At 57.9% G+C, this 15,837-nt stretch overlaps 1 protein-coding gene and 1 long non-coding RNA gene across 3 annotated transcripts in view; both read left to right on the top strand.

Annotated features, from left to right (window-relative positions):
• Positions 1-15,837, top strand: part of LOC126644169 (uncharacterized) — a 99,009-nt gene that overhangs the window by 8,680 nt on the left and 74,492 nt on the right. The gene's annotated exons all lie outside the window — the stretch shown is intronic.
• The window catches only part of PPFIA4 (PTPRF interacting protein alpha 4), a 62,238-nt gene that overhangs the window by 23,308 nt on the left and 23,093 nt on the right, over positions 1-15,837 (top strand). For both annotated transcript variants that reach the window (XM_050323156.1, XM_050323155.1), the window contains exons 2-6: positions 3,712-4,473; positions 11,998-12,099; positions 12,183-12,347; positions 13,648-13,722; positions 15,251-15,340. In XM_050323156.1, the coding sequence (XP_050179113.1) occupies positions 4,237-4,473; positions 11,998-12,099; positions 12,183-12,347; positions 13,648-13,722; positions 15,251-15,340 (669 nt within the window). In that variant the 5' untranslated portion in view covers positions 3,712-4,236. The remainder of the gene's footprint in view (positions 1-3,711; positions 4,474-11,997; positions 12,100-12,182; positions 12,348-13,647; positions 13,723-15,250; positions 15,341-15,837) is intronic.

Below are 15,837 nucleotides of genomic sequence, written 5' to 3'. Positions count from 1 at the left end.
CCTCTAAAGCCAGGCAGCAGCATTTAGGTGGTTTTACCAGAGGCAGCTGAAAGGTTGGGACTCACAGGCGGCATTTTGAGATGAGCTCAGACCCCTCTGCCTCCGGGGCTGCTCTGGCTCTGCCCTGCCGGGCTCACAGCAGGGCGTGGGGTGTGTTTGGGCTGTCACCCACACTGACATCCTCCAAGGTCCTTAAAAGTGACTGGTTGGACCTGCAGCTCTGCCTGAGAACTGCTGAGCTCTACGGTGCAGGGGTAGCGCCTGGGGTGTCACCCCCCAGCGGGAGGAGGTGCCTGGAGTGGGGGAGAAAGGAGAAAATCTCAAGGTTTGAGGGGGTGCAGAAAGCAGGGGATGCTCATTTGGAGGGCAGGGAGCCCAGGCTGGAGCTTTCTGTACATGTTGCTGTGTCCATATCCCTGTATGCACATCCCTGTTGCTCACTGAACACAATTCCCAATCCCAAAGCCTTGAAGGCAGCAGGGATCAGCCCCAGCCTGGGCTTGGCTTCCTCACTTGCCAAATCCCAGAACCACAGACTCATCCAGGTTGGAAGAGACCTCCAACCATCAGCCCAGCACCACCATAATCCCCCTTAAACCACATCCCCAGGGGACACCCAGATGCCTCTTGAATACTTCCAGAGACTGGAAGTGGACTGGTGGTGACTCCACCACCTCCCTGGGAACTCACTCCAATGCCTGACCACTCTTTCAGGGAACATTTTTTTCTAATATCTAATCTGAACCTCTCCCAGTTCAATTTAAGGTCATTTCCTCTCATCCTTTCACTTGAGAACGCCAGATTTTAAACTTCTATTTTGTATAAAATCTAACTAACAAAAAAGCCAGAACACATTAAGGAATAAATGGAATATGTCCTGGAATTTTTAGGCTTTGTTTGATGAAAAATGAAGAGCTGCAAAGAATTGAAGAATAAAACCTTTGCAGCTGCCCTGACTCCGGGGATGAACATTTCTGGTATCTGAGCTGCTCCTGGGATTTGTGGTTCTGCAGTGAAAGCTGCAGTGGTTGAATCCAGAAATAATCACTTCCAAATCCACAGTGTCAGGGGGGAATGTGACCACCCTCCAGTGAAGGCACCCCCCAAACCCTGGGCATGGAGGAGCTTTGAGTGTCTAATTTTGCCACAAACTGGACACTTTTGGACAGTTTTGTGCTGTTTTCCACCTTTGCTGAGCATCCTCAGGAGGACAGAGCACAGAGGCTTTTGGGAACAGTGGGGTGGGATGAATCCATCCTGGATCAGGTCCCCATGGTCCTGTTCTCACCCTCTCCAGGCTGAGGTGTCTCCTTTCCCAAGCCCAGCAGGTATAACAGGACATGCTGTGTGCAGTGGAACAAGGGATAAAACCCCCCAAAGTGCACGAGCTCCACTGTGGGGGGAGCAAAAGAAAACAAGCCTTGGATGTAAATCTGTGCCTCCTCCTGCACCACGTGGGTCCAGCCCTTGGATCACCCCCGTGGGATGTGGGGAGCCACCACAGCCCCACTGGGAGTGGCATCTGCAGGGTCTCCTCGTGGTGAGGGAGTGTCTCCTCTGCAGCTGGGATTCATTTCCATCCCCTCATTGCTCTGGTCACATTTATGTTTTGGTCATTCCCTGCAGCATTTCCCCCTCCCTGAGTGCTTGCAGGGCTCTTCCTTCCATGCCTTGATTAATATCTCTTAATTCACCTGCTAATTCACTCAATTCCTGGCTCATTTTGCCATTCATGCTGCGCTTGGGCTCTGTCTACTCTCCCCAGCCTGGATGTTCTTTCTCCACACTCATCCCACAGGCAGAGGCACAGCAGTGAAATGGGGCAGGAAAGTCACCCCATTTGGGTTTTGCCCCCAGAATAAAAGGGCTGAGCCCTGGGGAGAGGCTGATTCCTGCTTTTCTTGGGCCCGGGTGTAGGGGTGTTATCGCTGCTAATTTGGGACAGGAGAGCTGGCAGGCATTTCACCTGCTTAAGTCCAGGGCTGAGGCTCATGTCCAACTCAACCCAAGGAGAGCAGGGGCAGGAATGGTCCCTCTCTCTGTGCTTTTCCTCCACCAGCCTCTTTTTTGTGGGATGCTGCAGGGATGGGATGTCCTTGGTACACAGTTCTCCTGCTCATCCATGTCCCAGCAGCCAGGAGGGAGCATGAACAACCCTCAGAGCTCCAGGACAGTTTTATCCCACTCTAGGATGAAGTCTGTAGAGGGAGAGGAGGACAACCACCTGCAGGACAGCCCTGTCCCACACCCCTGGTGCCCCAGAGCTGTCAGGGCAGCACACTGGATGCACACTGAGGGGCTGCTGCTTTTGTCGGAGCTCCTCTATTTTTAGAGGGTTTTTTTGTGTCAAACTTCCCATCTGCTGATGAGCCAATGTCATCCCAAGAGCAGAGCTCCAGTTCCCTTGGCCTTTGATGGGGGGCAGTGCCCTGCTGTGCCAGGAGCTGTTGGACACACGAGCTTTTATCCCTGTCCACAGGGCCAGGACAGGCTGACCCAGCCCAGCTCTGTGTGCAGGTCCTTTATGTCCATGTGTGTGTTGGTTTGAAAGGGAAGTGAAATGGGGATATTCACAGAGTCATCAAATCCTAGAATGGTTTGGGGAGGAAGGGACCTTAAAGCTCATCCCTTCCCACCCCCTGCCATGGGCAGGGACACCTTCCACTATCCCAGGTTGCTCCAACCTGGCCTTGGACACTTCCAGGGATGGGGCAGCCACAACCTCAGGTGCATCCACAGGCTCAGAATATTCATACCTGTCCTTGAGTGTTATATCTTTTGTAAAGTTTTAAGAACTTCAGGGGGCACTTCCTCAAAAGCAGCGCTGGACCAGCAATCCTCACCCTGCGCTTGCCACACCGTGTTTTGCTGCCCTGCCCATGGTTTGTCCCCTGGCACAGACTGTGGTGAGGGGTGGGCAGGTCCCCAGGGGGGCTGGGGTGGCAGTGGCACGTCGACCCTCACTCCTGGGGACCCCCACCCATCTGCAGAGGGCTGAAGCCTCTGTGTCAGGAGAAATCCCCATCTGGCACCTTGTCTGTGATGATTTTGGGCTGCAGAAGTGCTGAGTCCACAGGTCCAGCCGTGCTTTAATCCTGAATACAGGCCCAGGTTGGTGGCTCTGCCTCCTCCCTCCAGTCTCTCATCCCTTGCACTGGCCAGAGAATGGTGCTTGGGCAGTAATTTGGGAAGCTGCTGCCTCCATGCCCTGGGGAGAGGTTTGACCAGGGGAGGGTGTGCTGGAGCTCAGCTATCACTGAGCAGCTGGTCCCAGCACATCTGTCCTGCTGGTGCCACAGGGAGAGGTGGGGGGCACGGGGGGGAGGAACATTAATCCAATCATTCAACTCATTTGTAGCCGTGTTTCCTTGCCAGGTTTGGGCTGGACTCAGGTTTAAGCCTGATTTTCTGTAAATTCCCTGAGGCTGAGAACACTTGGGCCGTGGGGTCCCTGGTGCTCCAGGGAGGGAACACTGCCCTGGCCTAGGATATGTGAATGCCAAAGGTGCTGGCAGGATTTTTGGGTGCTGAGGATGCTGTTCCCTGCAGTTTGGTGCCATCCTGGGTGCAGGGTGGTACAACCCAGCACAGCCCCATTCCTGCAGGTGCTGAGCCTCGAGGCTTGATGGGAGGGCAAAGGGGGATGGGCAGGTGCCCCCTGGGCATTTGGGGGGCAGCAGGAGGGTCTGATCTCTGTCCCTTCTCCTGTAGGTGTTTGAGGAGCTGTGATGCCCAGCAGAGACACGTTCCCACGTGGGCAGTGACCACCTGAGCTGGCCTTGGGGACAGCAGCCCATCGACCCCAGACATGCCCAGGCAGCCCGAAAATCCCTCGGACCCTCCCTGTGCTGCTGTTGGCTTGGGCTCCCTGCTGGGACAAGTCCTCAAGGGTCCCTTTGCCCCTCTCTGAGCACCCCCATGGGTCCCTGATGCTGCAGCCCCTCCACGAGGCAGCACAGAGGTGACACAGGACCCTGGCAGTGACGAGCAGGGGGATCTGAGACCACGAGGACCTCGTTGGTGCCGAGGCCGTCCCTCCATCCCCACTGGAGCGATGCCAACCTCTGCTTAACACCCCAACGAAGGGATGGGGCATCTCCCCAGCTCCAGCACCCCGTTGCCCCCTGCTGTCCTGGCTCCCCTGGCCTGTGGGAGCCCGTGGTGATGTGAGCAGGGCCCCGAACCCCACAGCCCCCAGCGCCCGCCCCACCAGGCACCGCCGGCACCCCCCCCGCCATGATGTGCGAGGTGATGCCCACCATCAGCGAGGGGGACCCTCTGGGGCCCCCCCAGGGCTCGGAGGCCGATGCTGACTTCGAGCAGCTGATGGTGAACATGCTGGATGAGAGGGACAAGCTGCTGGACACGCTGCGGGAGACGCGCGAGACGCTGTCGGTCACCCAGAGCCGCCTGCAGGAGACGCTCCGGGAGCGGGACCAGCTCCAGAGGCAGCTCAACTCGGCCCTCCCACAGGTAAGGAGCTGGCCCTGGGATGGGCAGGAGCCTCCACCGAGGCCTTGGGCTGTGGGCTGTGGGTTTCAGCTCGTGCCCTTGGGCGGCTGGACCTGCCGTGAGTGGATTTCTCCTGAGCCACAGCCAGCTCAGACACCTCTTTCCCTTTGGACCCCTCGTTGTGAGTCCAGGTGGGGAGGTGTGGGAGTTCAATGCCCCCTGTGCACAGGGGAGTGGACTTGGGGAAGGGACAAAACCTTCCTGAGGACACCACAGGGTGTCCTCTGCAGACCCAGAGCCTGCGCTTGCCCATGGGGACAGCCCATTGGGAAACAGCTCCTGGGGAGCAGGCGGCACCTTTCGGGAATGGATCTGGCCTGCTGCCTCCAGCCAACTCCTTGGGATGTCAAGAGGTCCTGAGGGGGCACTTTGAGTCCCCAGATGGGGACATTAACCCCTTGTCTTCCCTACTGCTGCCCCACTTTGGCCTCTCCCACACCGGGAAGGCTCCCTTCCTTCAGCCCCATCACCCACTGGGGTGATGGGACTTCTTTGCCTCAAGCTTGGTCCTGAGAGGGGACCCTGGAGGCAGAGCTGGGTGCAGGGTGGGGTTTGGGACATTGCAGGGAGCCCAGGGAGCAGATGGGCAGTGAGGCAGCCAGGGGGCTGTGCTCAGCAAGCAACCCAGGGCATGGAGAATCAGGGCTTGCTTGGCTCCCCTGGGGTGTCTGGCATTGCTCTGCTCCTGGTTCCTCACCTGCAGGACCCCCTCCAGGTGCTCCAGAGACCTGGACTTGAGCTCAGCCTCCACAAAGATGCTCAGGTCAGGAGAGAGTGAGGTGGATCAGCATCACAGGGCTGTGCAGGGGTGGTCTGAGCTGCCCACTGTCCCTGTGGGGTCTTGTGGGACAGGGCACAGATTTGGGGGAACAGGGATTTTGGGGGGCTTTTGCACTGCTCCATTGTGGGTGTGGTGTGGTGAGGAGTCCAACAACCAGGGGAAGCAGGAGCCTTCAAATGTTTATATCCCTCCTGGCTGTGCCAGTGCTGAGAGCTGAGATGCTCCTTGCCTGGGTGCCGGAGTTTGGGGCACCCTGGGGAGATGGGACATTCCTAACGGATCAAAACTTGTGGCACAGGCAGGACAGAGCAGGTGGCTGCCCTGCTCGCTGCATCCCTGCTCCTCTCTGGGTGGGGGAGAGCAGCTGGGAAGGCAAACCACATCCCCAAGCAAGGAGCTGGGCTGGTCCTGGCTCTGCAAAAATCCCAGCGGTGCTTCCCGAGGGCTCCTGGGCACGAGTTGCTCCCTGTCCTCAGCGATGTGCTGCGGCATTCCCAAGTGCTGGGTGCATCCAGCACCACCACCGCGTGCCAGCGAGGGTTGGTCCCCTCCGCTCCCTTATCCTGTGCCGGCATTCCAGAGAGAGCAAGCCAGGTCACCCTGACGCTCTCGCTGCCCGCCCCGCCGCAGCCGCCCGGGATTAAGGGATGCGGATTTATCCTCCTCTCCCGCTCCAGGAACGGGCCCTCGGAGCCTCGACACGGGTGGGGTGTGCACGGAGCAAACTGGGTCAGGGCACAGGGACCCGCTGGCAGCGCCGCACCCGCGGCCCCGCTGGGTGCCCCCCGCTCTGCCGGGGCCACATCCCGCCCCCCGCGCCCCGGGATGTGACCAGGGGGGCATCCCATGGGGAATTCCCCCCCGCTGCCGCTGCCTCCCGCTGCCCTGCCTGTCCCTGCGCGGGCAGGGGCCCCCGGTGCCCGCCGTGCCCCCCGGCCCCGGGGCTGCACCCGCGGGGATGAGGGCTCGGCATGAACCCGGGAAGCAAATCCAAAGGCGCCCACCCGCCCAATGGGATTAATCCCAGCATGTACCAGGTAAGGGGGCACGGCGGGTCCCTTCCCCAGGGCGGGTCCCGTCCCCAGAGCACCGTGTGGGGCCATCCCCTGGGTCTGTCCCACCCTCTTCCTCCTTTGTGAGCCCTTTCGCCCAGGAGCTCGCTGCGATGTGTCAGACCCCGCTGGGATGGGATCCAAGCGGGATTGCTGGGACAAACCCTTTTTTGGGGGCAGGGTTGGGCACCCAGGCTCGTCGGTGGCCTCCCCCTGGGCTGGCATCACAAAGAGCCGGGTTGGAGCTGCTCGGGGGATGCACTGCCTGGGAGGCTGAGGGGGAGGGAGGCTCGGAATGTGGCGCTCTGCACCCTCTCAGGGAAGAGTGGCAGCTGGAGGCTGCTGTGTCGGCACGGGGTCCAAAGGGACGGGCAGGGAATGTGTGTCTGGTGCAGATCCACACTTGGGATGTGCTTGTCCAGGGCAAACCCCTGCATGGGGCAGGCAGGGGTGCGCTCATCCACGGGGCAGGCAGGGAATGTGTTCATCCATGGGCAGGCAGGGATGTGTCTGTCCATGGGCAGGCAGGGGATGTGCTCATCCATGGGGCAGGCAGGGATGTGTCTGTCCATGGGCAGGCAGGGAATGTGCTCATCCATGGGGCAGGCAGGGGATGTGCTCATCCATGGGCAGGCAGGGAATGCTCCAGGGATGCTCCTGCCTGCCACTCCCATTCCCCCTTTCCTCAGCCACATGGCCAAGCCCTCCCCACCCCCAATCCATGGGGGCATCCCTCAGCCCCCAAAAGGCAGAACTCCAGGGCGATTTCCCGGGGAGACTAAGCTGCCTTAATGCTTCTTACATGATTTATTTATTCATGTGGGAGTGCTGAATGCGACTTAATCGGCCTGAGAGCTCTCGGCTCCAGTCCCGCTGCCCTCCCCGTTTTTCTGGGAGCATGTGGCCACTGATCACACCCTGAGTGGGGTCTGGGTGCTCTCAGCAGCCCCCCAAAGCCCTGTCATGGGTGCCAGCTCCCTCCTGCCTGGCCGCCCAGCTCCCTAGTGTAGGTGGCACCCAGGGATGTGTCACGCAGGTGTATCCAGGTGTGTTCCCAGGGCCGGTCCCATGTGGGATGGAACTCCTCCCTGTCCTGGGATGTCTTGGGGGTTTGACAGGAGTCTCTGTCCCTGGCTGTGTCAGGGGGAGAACAGGCTCCCAGTTCCACAGGGATTGCTGTGCTGAGGGTACTGATGGCCATGGAAGCCTCCCACAGTTCATCCATCCAGGCCTTTTTGGATAGACCCCATAAGACTCCCTAAGCTCCATGGAGGTCCCTCAGGAGCTGGGCAGGGTCCTGGCACCAAACAATCATGCCAAATTCTTCCCTTTCACTTAAAAAGATACTTAAATTGTGAGGAACACCATGAACCTCAGCAGCTCTGGGTAGGGGGAAAACACCCACAGGGTAAGACCCTTAAAGTGTCTCCAGATTTTGGGGAGATGTGGAGGGATCTGGTAACTGTGTTGAACCACTGGAGCTGGTCATGCTCCCACAGTACCAGGACACTGAGGTGTTGGATTCCTGCTTGCTCAGTTGCACAGTGAGGGTGGAAATACATCTGCTGACCACGTGTTGAGAAGGGAGAACACCAGTTCCCTATGGATAGTCCCTCAGAGTCCCAGAGCTGTAGCCAGGAGGTCCAGGACGTGCTCAGTGCTGAGGGTGGGTGATGGTGGGAGTCCTGGGTTTACCCGGCAGGATTTAATCTTTGTAATCCCCTGCTACACATCACCGGGGTTGGGTTTATCCCCTGGGCTCTGATTTGGGGCTTTCTCATCATCCTGCCCCACTCCTGGGGCACGGGGGTGATGGGGGTGCCAGCACCCAGCAGGGACAGGCGATGGCTGGGGCTCCATCCCCGTATTGTGCCGAGTCAGCAGCACTGAATTCCTGGCACACCCTTCCCACACATCCACGCCAGGGCCCTTCAGGAGCAATCACTCCAATTAGGGGCTTTAAAATGCCATTAATCCTGAAGCTGGAGCCGGTTTGTCCCCAGGCTGGGTGTGTTGGAGCAGCAGCCACGCTCCTGCCACAAATTCCAGGAGAATTCTGCTCGTGGTGGTGCATCCCTGGCTGTGCTGCCCACAGCACTGGGAGAGGCAGGGGGTGGCTCTGGGCTGGGGGGTTTTTGCATTTCTCTTCTTCCCCAGAGCTTCTTAAACCTCTCCTTGCTTTCCCAGCCACCTCCATGGGGTTGGTTTCTGGTTGCCTTCCAGCTCTTCCTTGTGCCTTCCCCAGTGGTGCAACCCCAAACCCCCAACATTCCTGGTGCTGACCGGAGATCCGAGCCCCGATCCACAACATCCTTCTGGGTCTCCCTGCCTGCTCTGACAGTGAAAACAGCGTCTGTCCACCCTGCTACCCCTCCCCCTGGGCCTTGGGGCTGAGCCCAGCCAGTTGTGCTGAGGGTGGTTTGGTTTTAATCCCAATTAGCCACTTCCTGGGCCACTGGGTTTCCCCCCCCCCCCGCCGGGCTCCCGGGAACTCCCAGGTCTGGGTCTCGTCATCCCTTGTTTGGCTGAAGATCAGGCACCTCTTCTTCACTTTCTAATCTGTTTATAGGTGTCCCTGCTTAGTCCAAGAGCTTATCTGAGCCAGGGGCAGGCCTGGGAGACTCCTGGCCGTGGCCAGGGTAGAGGGAAATCATCTGGATCTTCTTTATTCCCACTTTGCTGGGATGTAGGACACTGGCACACTGTGCATGGGGGTGTAGGCTGCTCTCCACAGTGTGACACTGCAGCCAGGAGGTGGGGACAGCTGCTCATGGTCCCCAAACTTGCCTGGTGGCCCAGAGTGAGGTGGCAGTGATGGCATCTGGCACAACCAGGGCTGGGGGAAGTGGTTCCAGGCGGGTGCTGAAGTGATTAATTCCTATTTTTCCTTCCCAAGGAACCCAAATGAGGGCCTGTGCACTCGGCTCACCCTCTTTGCTGGCCTGGCTCGCCTCAGGGCCGTTGCTATTTTTGGTGTAAACGTTCCTTTTTGCAGCCTTTCCCCGGGGGACAACGCTTATCGTGGGCTCTTTTATTTGCGCTGGGATGCTGGGACGCTGAGCACGGGATCCGGGCAGCCGATCCCGGCGGGATGGAGGGCTCGGGGAGGAGCACCCCGAGGGGATGGGCTGGGCTGGGCAGGCAGCGGAGCCGCTCCGTGTCTGACCCGCTGACCGGCTATTGCTGGGCCGGCCGCGGCGGGGGCTGCCCGTCTCTCTCCAGCGGATTTTCTCCCTTTTAATCCCCTCTTTCTGGATGAAAGGCTGATTGTGGGCACAATCTGTGCAGCCTGCCCACCCCAGTGCGGGGCGAGGAGAGCTGGGCCCTGGAGATCCCAGTCCCATCCTCCTTCCCCCGCTGCCTCCCATCCATCCCACACTGACTTGCTCACTCCAGTAGGAAGAGCATCCATGTCCACAGTCTCTGTTTTCCCTGCCAGCCACGGGGCCGAGCGGATCTGGGGACTTTGGATCCGCAGGGTTCCTGCCCCAGCGCTGGAAGAGCCCACAGTGTTTCCCCCGCCTGCTGAACGACATTCCTGGCCCATCACGGCTGCCAGGATACTTTTCTCGAGCTCCTTAAGCCTCGCTGCCCGTGTGTTGGCACGCTGAGGGACTGAGGGGGTGACACATCCCTAAATCTGAAGCAGCCCGGTGATGCACACACTCCTCTCGCTGTTGCTTCCCGCTCGCCGGCATTCCCAGCCCGGATTTAATCCGCAGGGATGCTCAGGAGCTGCTCGCAGCGATTGCATAACCCCCAGAACACAGCCGGGGGGTGAGGCTGGGCGGTGCAGGGCCGGGATCCCACCGAGCCGGGTCCCGCGGGCAGGGAGGGCTCAGCTCTGGGAAGGGCGGGGCTGGCACGGGGGGTTCCCCGGCAGGTGGGTCTGCAGAGGGGTCTGTGGGACTGTGGGATGGACCAGGATAGAGTGTGGGATGGGGCCTGGGCACGGCAGAGGCTGGTGATGGAGGTTTGGGGTGCTGTGACAAGTTTAGGGGAGAACTGATGGGGACAGGGGTGACCCCAGGACTGGGGTGATCTCAGGACAGGGATGACAGCAGGGCTGGAGTGATCCCTGGGGAAGGGATGGGGACAAGGCTGGCCCCGGGGCTGGAGGGGTCTCTGGGGAAGGCATGGGGCAGGAGTGGGGCTGGGAAGGAGCCCAGGCACTCAGGCCCTGGGGTGATGCCAGAGTGAGGATGTCAGGTGGCAGCACCTGGGGCAGGTGAGGGCCAGAAGAGCAGCCGTTTACAGGGACAATGACTCTTCCCTTCCCCACATTGTGACCTGCTCGGGTCTTGTCCCTCTGTGGGGTCTCAACCAGAGCCACCACCATCCCCACCATTCCCAGGCTGCAAACCCCTCCAGGACGAGAGGGTTGGGGTGGGAAGGGAGAGGGAAAACCTCTGGGATGAAAAAGCTCTTGATTTCTTGGAGCTTCAGATGTTGCAGGAGGTTTCACTTGGAGCTGGGCAGAGCATTTGGTTCAGCCTAAGCCTCAATGTTTTGCTTCGGTTTGAAGGGTTTTTATTTGTTTAACCTGAAAATTAAAGTGATAGAGAATTTCATGCTGTAAAACAGCTCTCAGCCCCCAGTGGAAATTTGGATTGTTAATGCTCCGTCAAATCCTTCTCAGCTTCTTCAGAAACCCTTTGCCTTTTAAAATTCTTCTCAACAACACTGTGAAAGTGGTGTAAATTCATGACTTGTTCCCACATTTGCATTTTTCACCCTAAAAAATCCCAGCTGCAAAATGTCTCCTGGTCCTGGCACGGCTCAGGGACTGAAAGAGCAACTGGGAGCAGTGGGAGGTGCTCCTGGGCTCACCCAGCTGCTGGGGTTTCATTTTTTAAGGGAAAACAAACTCTCCCTCATCCCAGAAACTTCAGGGGGAGTTTTCTTTCCCTTCTGACACAGCCTGGAGTGGGATTGGTGTTTCCCAAGAGCCCATCCCAAGGGTTGTGCTGGCTGGGCAGCTCTCCTTTGGCATTGCCCTGGGCATGGCTCCTCCTGGCTGTCACCTCCTGGTGGCAGGAGCAAGAACTGGTGGCACCTGGCACATTTCCTGTTGTGTCCCATCCTTCTTTGGGGCTTGGGGCTGCCCCATAGGAAGCTCCACATGCTGGATTGGGGCAGGTCTTGCTCTTTCCTTGGGAAGGAGGTTTTTTGGATGATTCCAGGTCGTGAGGCCCTGGCAGAGGCTGGCTGAGGGCCAGGGGATTCATCCTGGCTGGCTGAGGGCCAGGGGATTCATCCTGGCTGGCTTTGTGGTGAGTTTTAGCCTTGTGGCTTGCTCCAGGGTGGGTGCTCTGCATCAAGGGGACAGTGGGAATGGGAACACACTGGTGGCCTTGGCTGGGAAGCTTTAAATGCCACTGAGCACCTCTGGAGCTGCAGAGCAGTTTCTTGTGTCACTGGACATCAAACCAAATGGGTAAATATCGGGATGCTGCGCTTTTCCTTGTGCAAAGCACCCGGAGAGGCCAGGAACGTGGCCCGGAATGTGCTGCTCCACCGACTTCGGGACGCTGCCCTCTCACCAGCCGGGTTTGGGTGGGAAGTGCCCTGTGCTGGAGGTCCCAGCAGAGGGGCTGGAGTGCTGGCTCCATCCCCAGCCCTCCGGCCCCGCTGACGGCCCCATCCCCGCAGGAGTTCGCGACGCTGACGCGGGAGCTCAGCGCGTGCCGGGAGCAGCTCCTGGAGCGCGAGGAGGAGATCTCGGAGCTGAAGGCCGAGCGCAACAACACCCGGGTAAGGTGGGACCGCTGCTGTGCTGGGAATGGGGGACACCCCCCGGCCCCAGCAGTGACGCCCCCCTCTCTCTGCTCCTGCAGCTCCTGCTGGAGCACCTGGAGTGCCTGGTGTCCCGGCATGAGCGCTCCCTCAGGATGACCGTGGTCAAGCGGCAGGCCCAGTCCCCGTCCGGGGTCTCCAGCGAGGTCGAGGTGCTCAAGGCTCTCAAGTCACTCTTTGAGCATCACAAGGCGCTGGATGAAAAGGTGAGGTGGTGTTACACTCCATAAACTGCCCACAGTGGTGTTACATTTTATTTAAGACTTTTGAAAAGCTTTTTGGTTTGTTATAACCTCAAATTCGCATCCACAGAAAGAGTCACACGCTCTTCTCTAAGAGAAGTTCTTTTAATTTAGTGAGAAGAAGAAGACATTTTGGCAACAGGTTTTTTGGGAGTAAAATGCAACCAAGGAAAAGTATTTTAGTAAAACACCCAGCACAAAGACTCATTCCACAGAATGAATATACCAGTAAAACACAGTTCATAGGTTTTAAGTTGCCCCCAAGAGAAAGAAAAGAGGAACAGAAGAAAACAAATTAAAAGGGTAAAGAAAGAAGGAGGAAGAGGAAAGGAAGGTCAGACTTGTGTGTATGTGTCCACTGAGTGACAGTTTCCATAGGGAATTTATGCCCTTGAACAAACAACTTGCAGAGTTTTATTTTAAAGGTGCATTCATACAGAGTTAGTGCACAAACAGCTTAAAAGGGTTTTATTTTAAAAGTACGTCCCTACAGAGTCAGTGAACAACAACTTGCAAAATTTTATACTTACTATTATATAATTATAATGACACATATTTTGTAAGACCAATATGTGACTACTCTTGTGTTAAAATATCGATTACTATTTGCTGAAGCTCTTTTCTTGAGCTTACATCTCCTTTTGTCAGTAGGGCAGGTCCTTACTGGCCTCTCTTGAGCTCTTCTCTTACCTTGTCACTGGGGTAGTTTTCTATCTGCAGGCAGTTACAGTTTGGTATTTACTGAAGCTAAACTAATGGTTACATTTTACAAGTTTACACTCATACCAAGTGCAGCTCAGTACCGTAAGCCTTAAAACTAAGCCCTTGTTTCACGTGGAGTCCTTCAGGAGGAAGGCTTTGGGTATCCAGAGGCTGTACCTGGGAGCTGGTGGGGCTGCCAAGCGGGTGCCGTGGGATTGAGGCTGTTGGGTTACAGGAGGCTGCCCTGAGCCCCTCGTGGGGGCTGGCACTGGATGCTGTGGGTCAGTCCTTGCACTGTGGCTCTTGTTCCTCCTGGTTCATTTGCCTCAAGCATCTCCTTCCTCTGCCAGGAGACGTCTCCAGGCTGTCCTGGCCACAGATCTCCAAGAGCTGGCCCAGGCTTTCACCTTCTCCCCCACCACGTAATGGGCTGGATGATGCTGAGCCTGTGAATCCACCCGAGCCTGGCTGGCTGCCAGGCAGGGCTGGGAGCTTGCCTGGGTCCTGGGCACCCTCCTCATGGATCAGTAATGGCCTTTGCTGTTGTTTCCCACCCCTGCAGGTCAGGGAGCGCCTGAGAGCAGCCCTGGAGCGAGTGGCCACCTTGGAGGAGCAGCTCGTGGATGCCCATCGGCAGGTAAGGGCACCTGGGCACCGACCCCTGGGCCCTTCCCGGGGCACTGGGGCTGCTCCCCGGGGCATTTGTGGTTGAAGTTGCTCAAATACCACCCTCAGTCATCTCAGAGATGGTGTTTGGGTCTTTCTGGTGGGAGTTTTTGTTCTGAGCTCGCTGCCTCCATGAAGGATTGTCTGTGTTTGAGGGAACCTTGCAAAGATTCTGGAAACCTTTGTCTCGCAGGCGATGGTCCCCCTGTTCTTTTGGCTGTTTGGAGTTCATTTCACTGACAAAAAACAACCTGAATCTGAATCATTTCAGCGGACTGAGGGTGACTTGGGATTTCCCTGCTTCAGCAGAGGCCCAAACCTTTCTTCTCCAGGCCCCTCACCTTGCATTCCCCACCTTTTTCCTTGCTGGAGCCCTGGAACAGGGACCTTGCTGTCCCCAACCTCCAACCCTTTTCAGCTTAGAATCACATAATCCCAGAAGGGTTTGGGTTGGAAGGGCCTTAAAGCTCATCTTGTTCCACCCCTGCCATGGGCAGTGACACCTTCCACTGTCCCAGGTTGCTCCAAGCCCCATCCAACCTGGCCTTGAACACTTCCAGGGACGGGGTGTTCTTGGAGAGGCATTAACTCTGTTTTCCTTCCTGAAGTTTGTGCCCAGGCACTGCTGCCAAAAGGAAAGAGCCATCCCTCGGCCTGGCCAAGTTTTTCTCCTCTTTCCAGTTCCCAGGATAAGTCTGGTGGTGCTTCCTCAGGCTCCCAGGTCCCTCACCTCGCAGGGACCATTCCCCTCCTCTCCCCCCAGAGCAGGACATGATGTCAGTGTTTATCCCCCGCTCCTGCTGCACCAGGTTTCAAACCTGTCTGGCTGCAAACCAGAGGATGAGCTGGGAGACCTGGGATACAGGGCTCAGATCCCTGAGAACTCACCAGGAAAACCTCCCTCAGCACTCACCTTCACAGCCCCTCTGCCTTCCTGTCTTGGAGTCATGGAATCATTAAGGTTGGATAAGACCTCCAAGACCATCGAGTTCGACCTTTGACCAAACACCCCCATGACACTGAACCATGTCATGAAGTGCCACATCCACTTGTTTTTTGGACACTTCCAGGGATGGGGACTCCACCACTGGCCTGGGCAGCTGTGCCAGGGCCTTACCACGTTTTTCCATGAAGAAATTTTCCCCAATATCCAACCTCAACCTCCCCTGGAGAAACTTGAGGCCATTTCCTCTCCTCTTGTCCCTTGTTCCCTGGGATCAGAACCCAAAACCCCCCGGCTCCTGTCAGGGAGTTGTAGAGAACCAGAAGGTCCCCCCTAAGCCTCCTTTTCTCCAGGTTGAGCCCCCCCAGCTCCCTCAGCCATTCCTGCTGCTCCAGCCCCTTCCCAGCTCCGTTCCCTTCCCTGGACACGCTCCAGCCCCTCAACGTCTTTCTTGTTGTGAGGGGCCCAGAAGTGCCCCCAGGACTGGAGGTGTGGCCCCACCAGTGCCCCATCTCTGCTGTCCAGATCCCCTGTATTGATCCCTGTTTCCATGCAGGTGGCAGCTCTCCAGCAGGGTGCCGTGCGGGAGGTCCCAGCAGGAGAGCGGGATGAGCCCAAGGAACCAGCCCCAAAGCTTCCCTGGAAGGTGAGAGCCCCAGGAACCCTGCTCTGACCATGCTCAGGGAGGCCATCCTTTCTCCAAGGCCCCTGTTATGGCTCCAAGGGTGTGCTGAAAATCCATTTTCCCTCTCCCTTGGGCATTTCCCCCTGGGAAATGCCCTTCCTGGTGGATCCAGCCCATTTGAGTGGTGTTAGGACACTCCTGGGGGCTCTGCTTCCCAGAGCTCACAGAACCCCAGAATGGTTTGGGTGGGAAGGGACCTTGAGCACCATCTCATTCCAACCCCCTGCCATGGGCAGGGACACCTTCCACCAGATGGGACACCTTCCACCAGATGCTCTGGGAAGCCCTCAGCCATCCCCATTCCTCCGTGCCCGTAGGAAGCCCCATCCCTGGCTAGAGGGGGCTGCTGACAGGGGTCCCAGAGCCCGTGTCTCTACTCCCACCCTCCCCCAGGTCCCTGCAGGGCCACATTCCCCCGTTGTGTGGCTGCAGGCATTGCCAGAGCCCGGGAGCTTTGG

The sequence above is a fragment of the Myiozetetes cayanensis genome, unplaced genomic scaffold (genome assembly GCF_022539395.1).
Source record: "Myiozetetes cayanensis isolate MyiCay16 unplaced genomic scaffold, myiCay2020 scf29, whole genome shotgun sequence".
Classification (NCBI taxonomy): Eukaryota; Metazoa; Chordata; class Aves; order Passeriformes; family Tyrannidae; genus Myiozetetes; species Myiozetetes cayanensis.
Note: the sequence above shows the minus strand (reverse complement) of the source record. Positions and strands in the feature narration are given on the sequence as shown.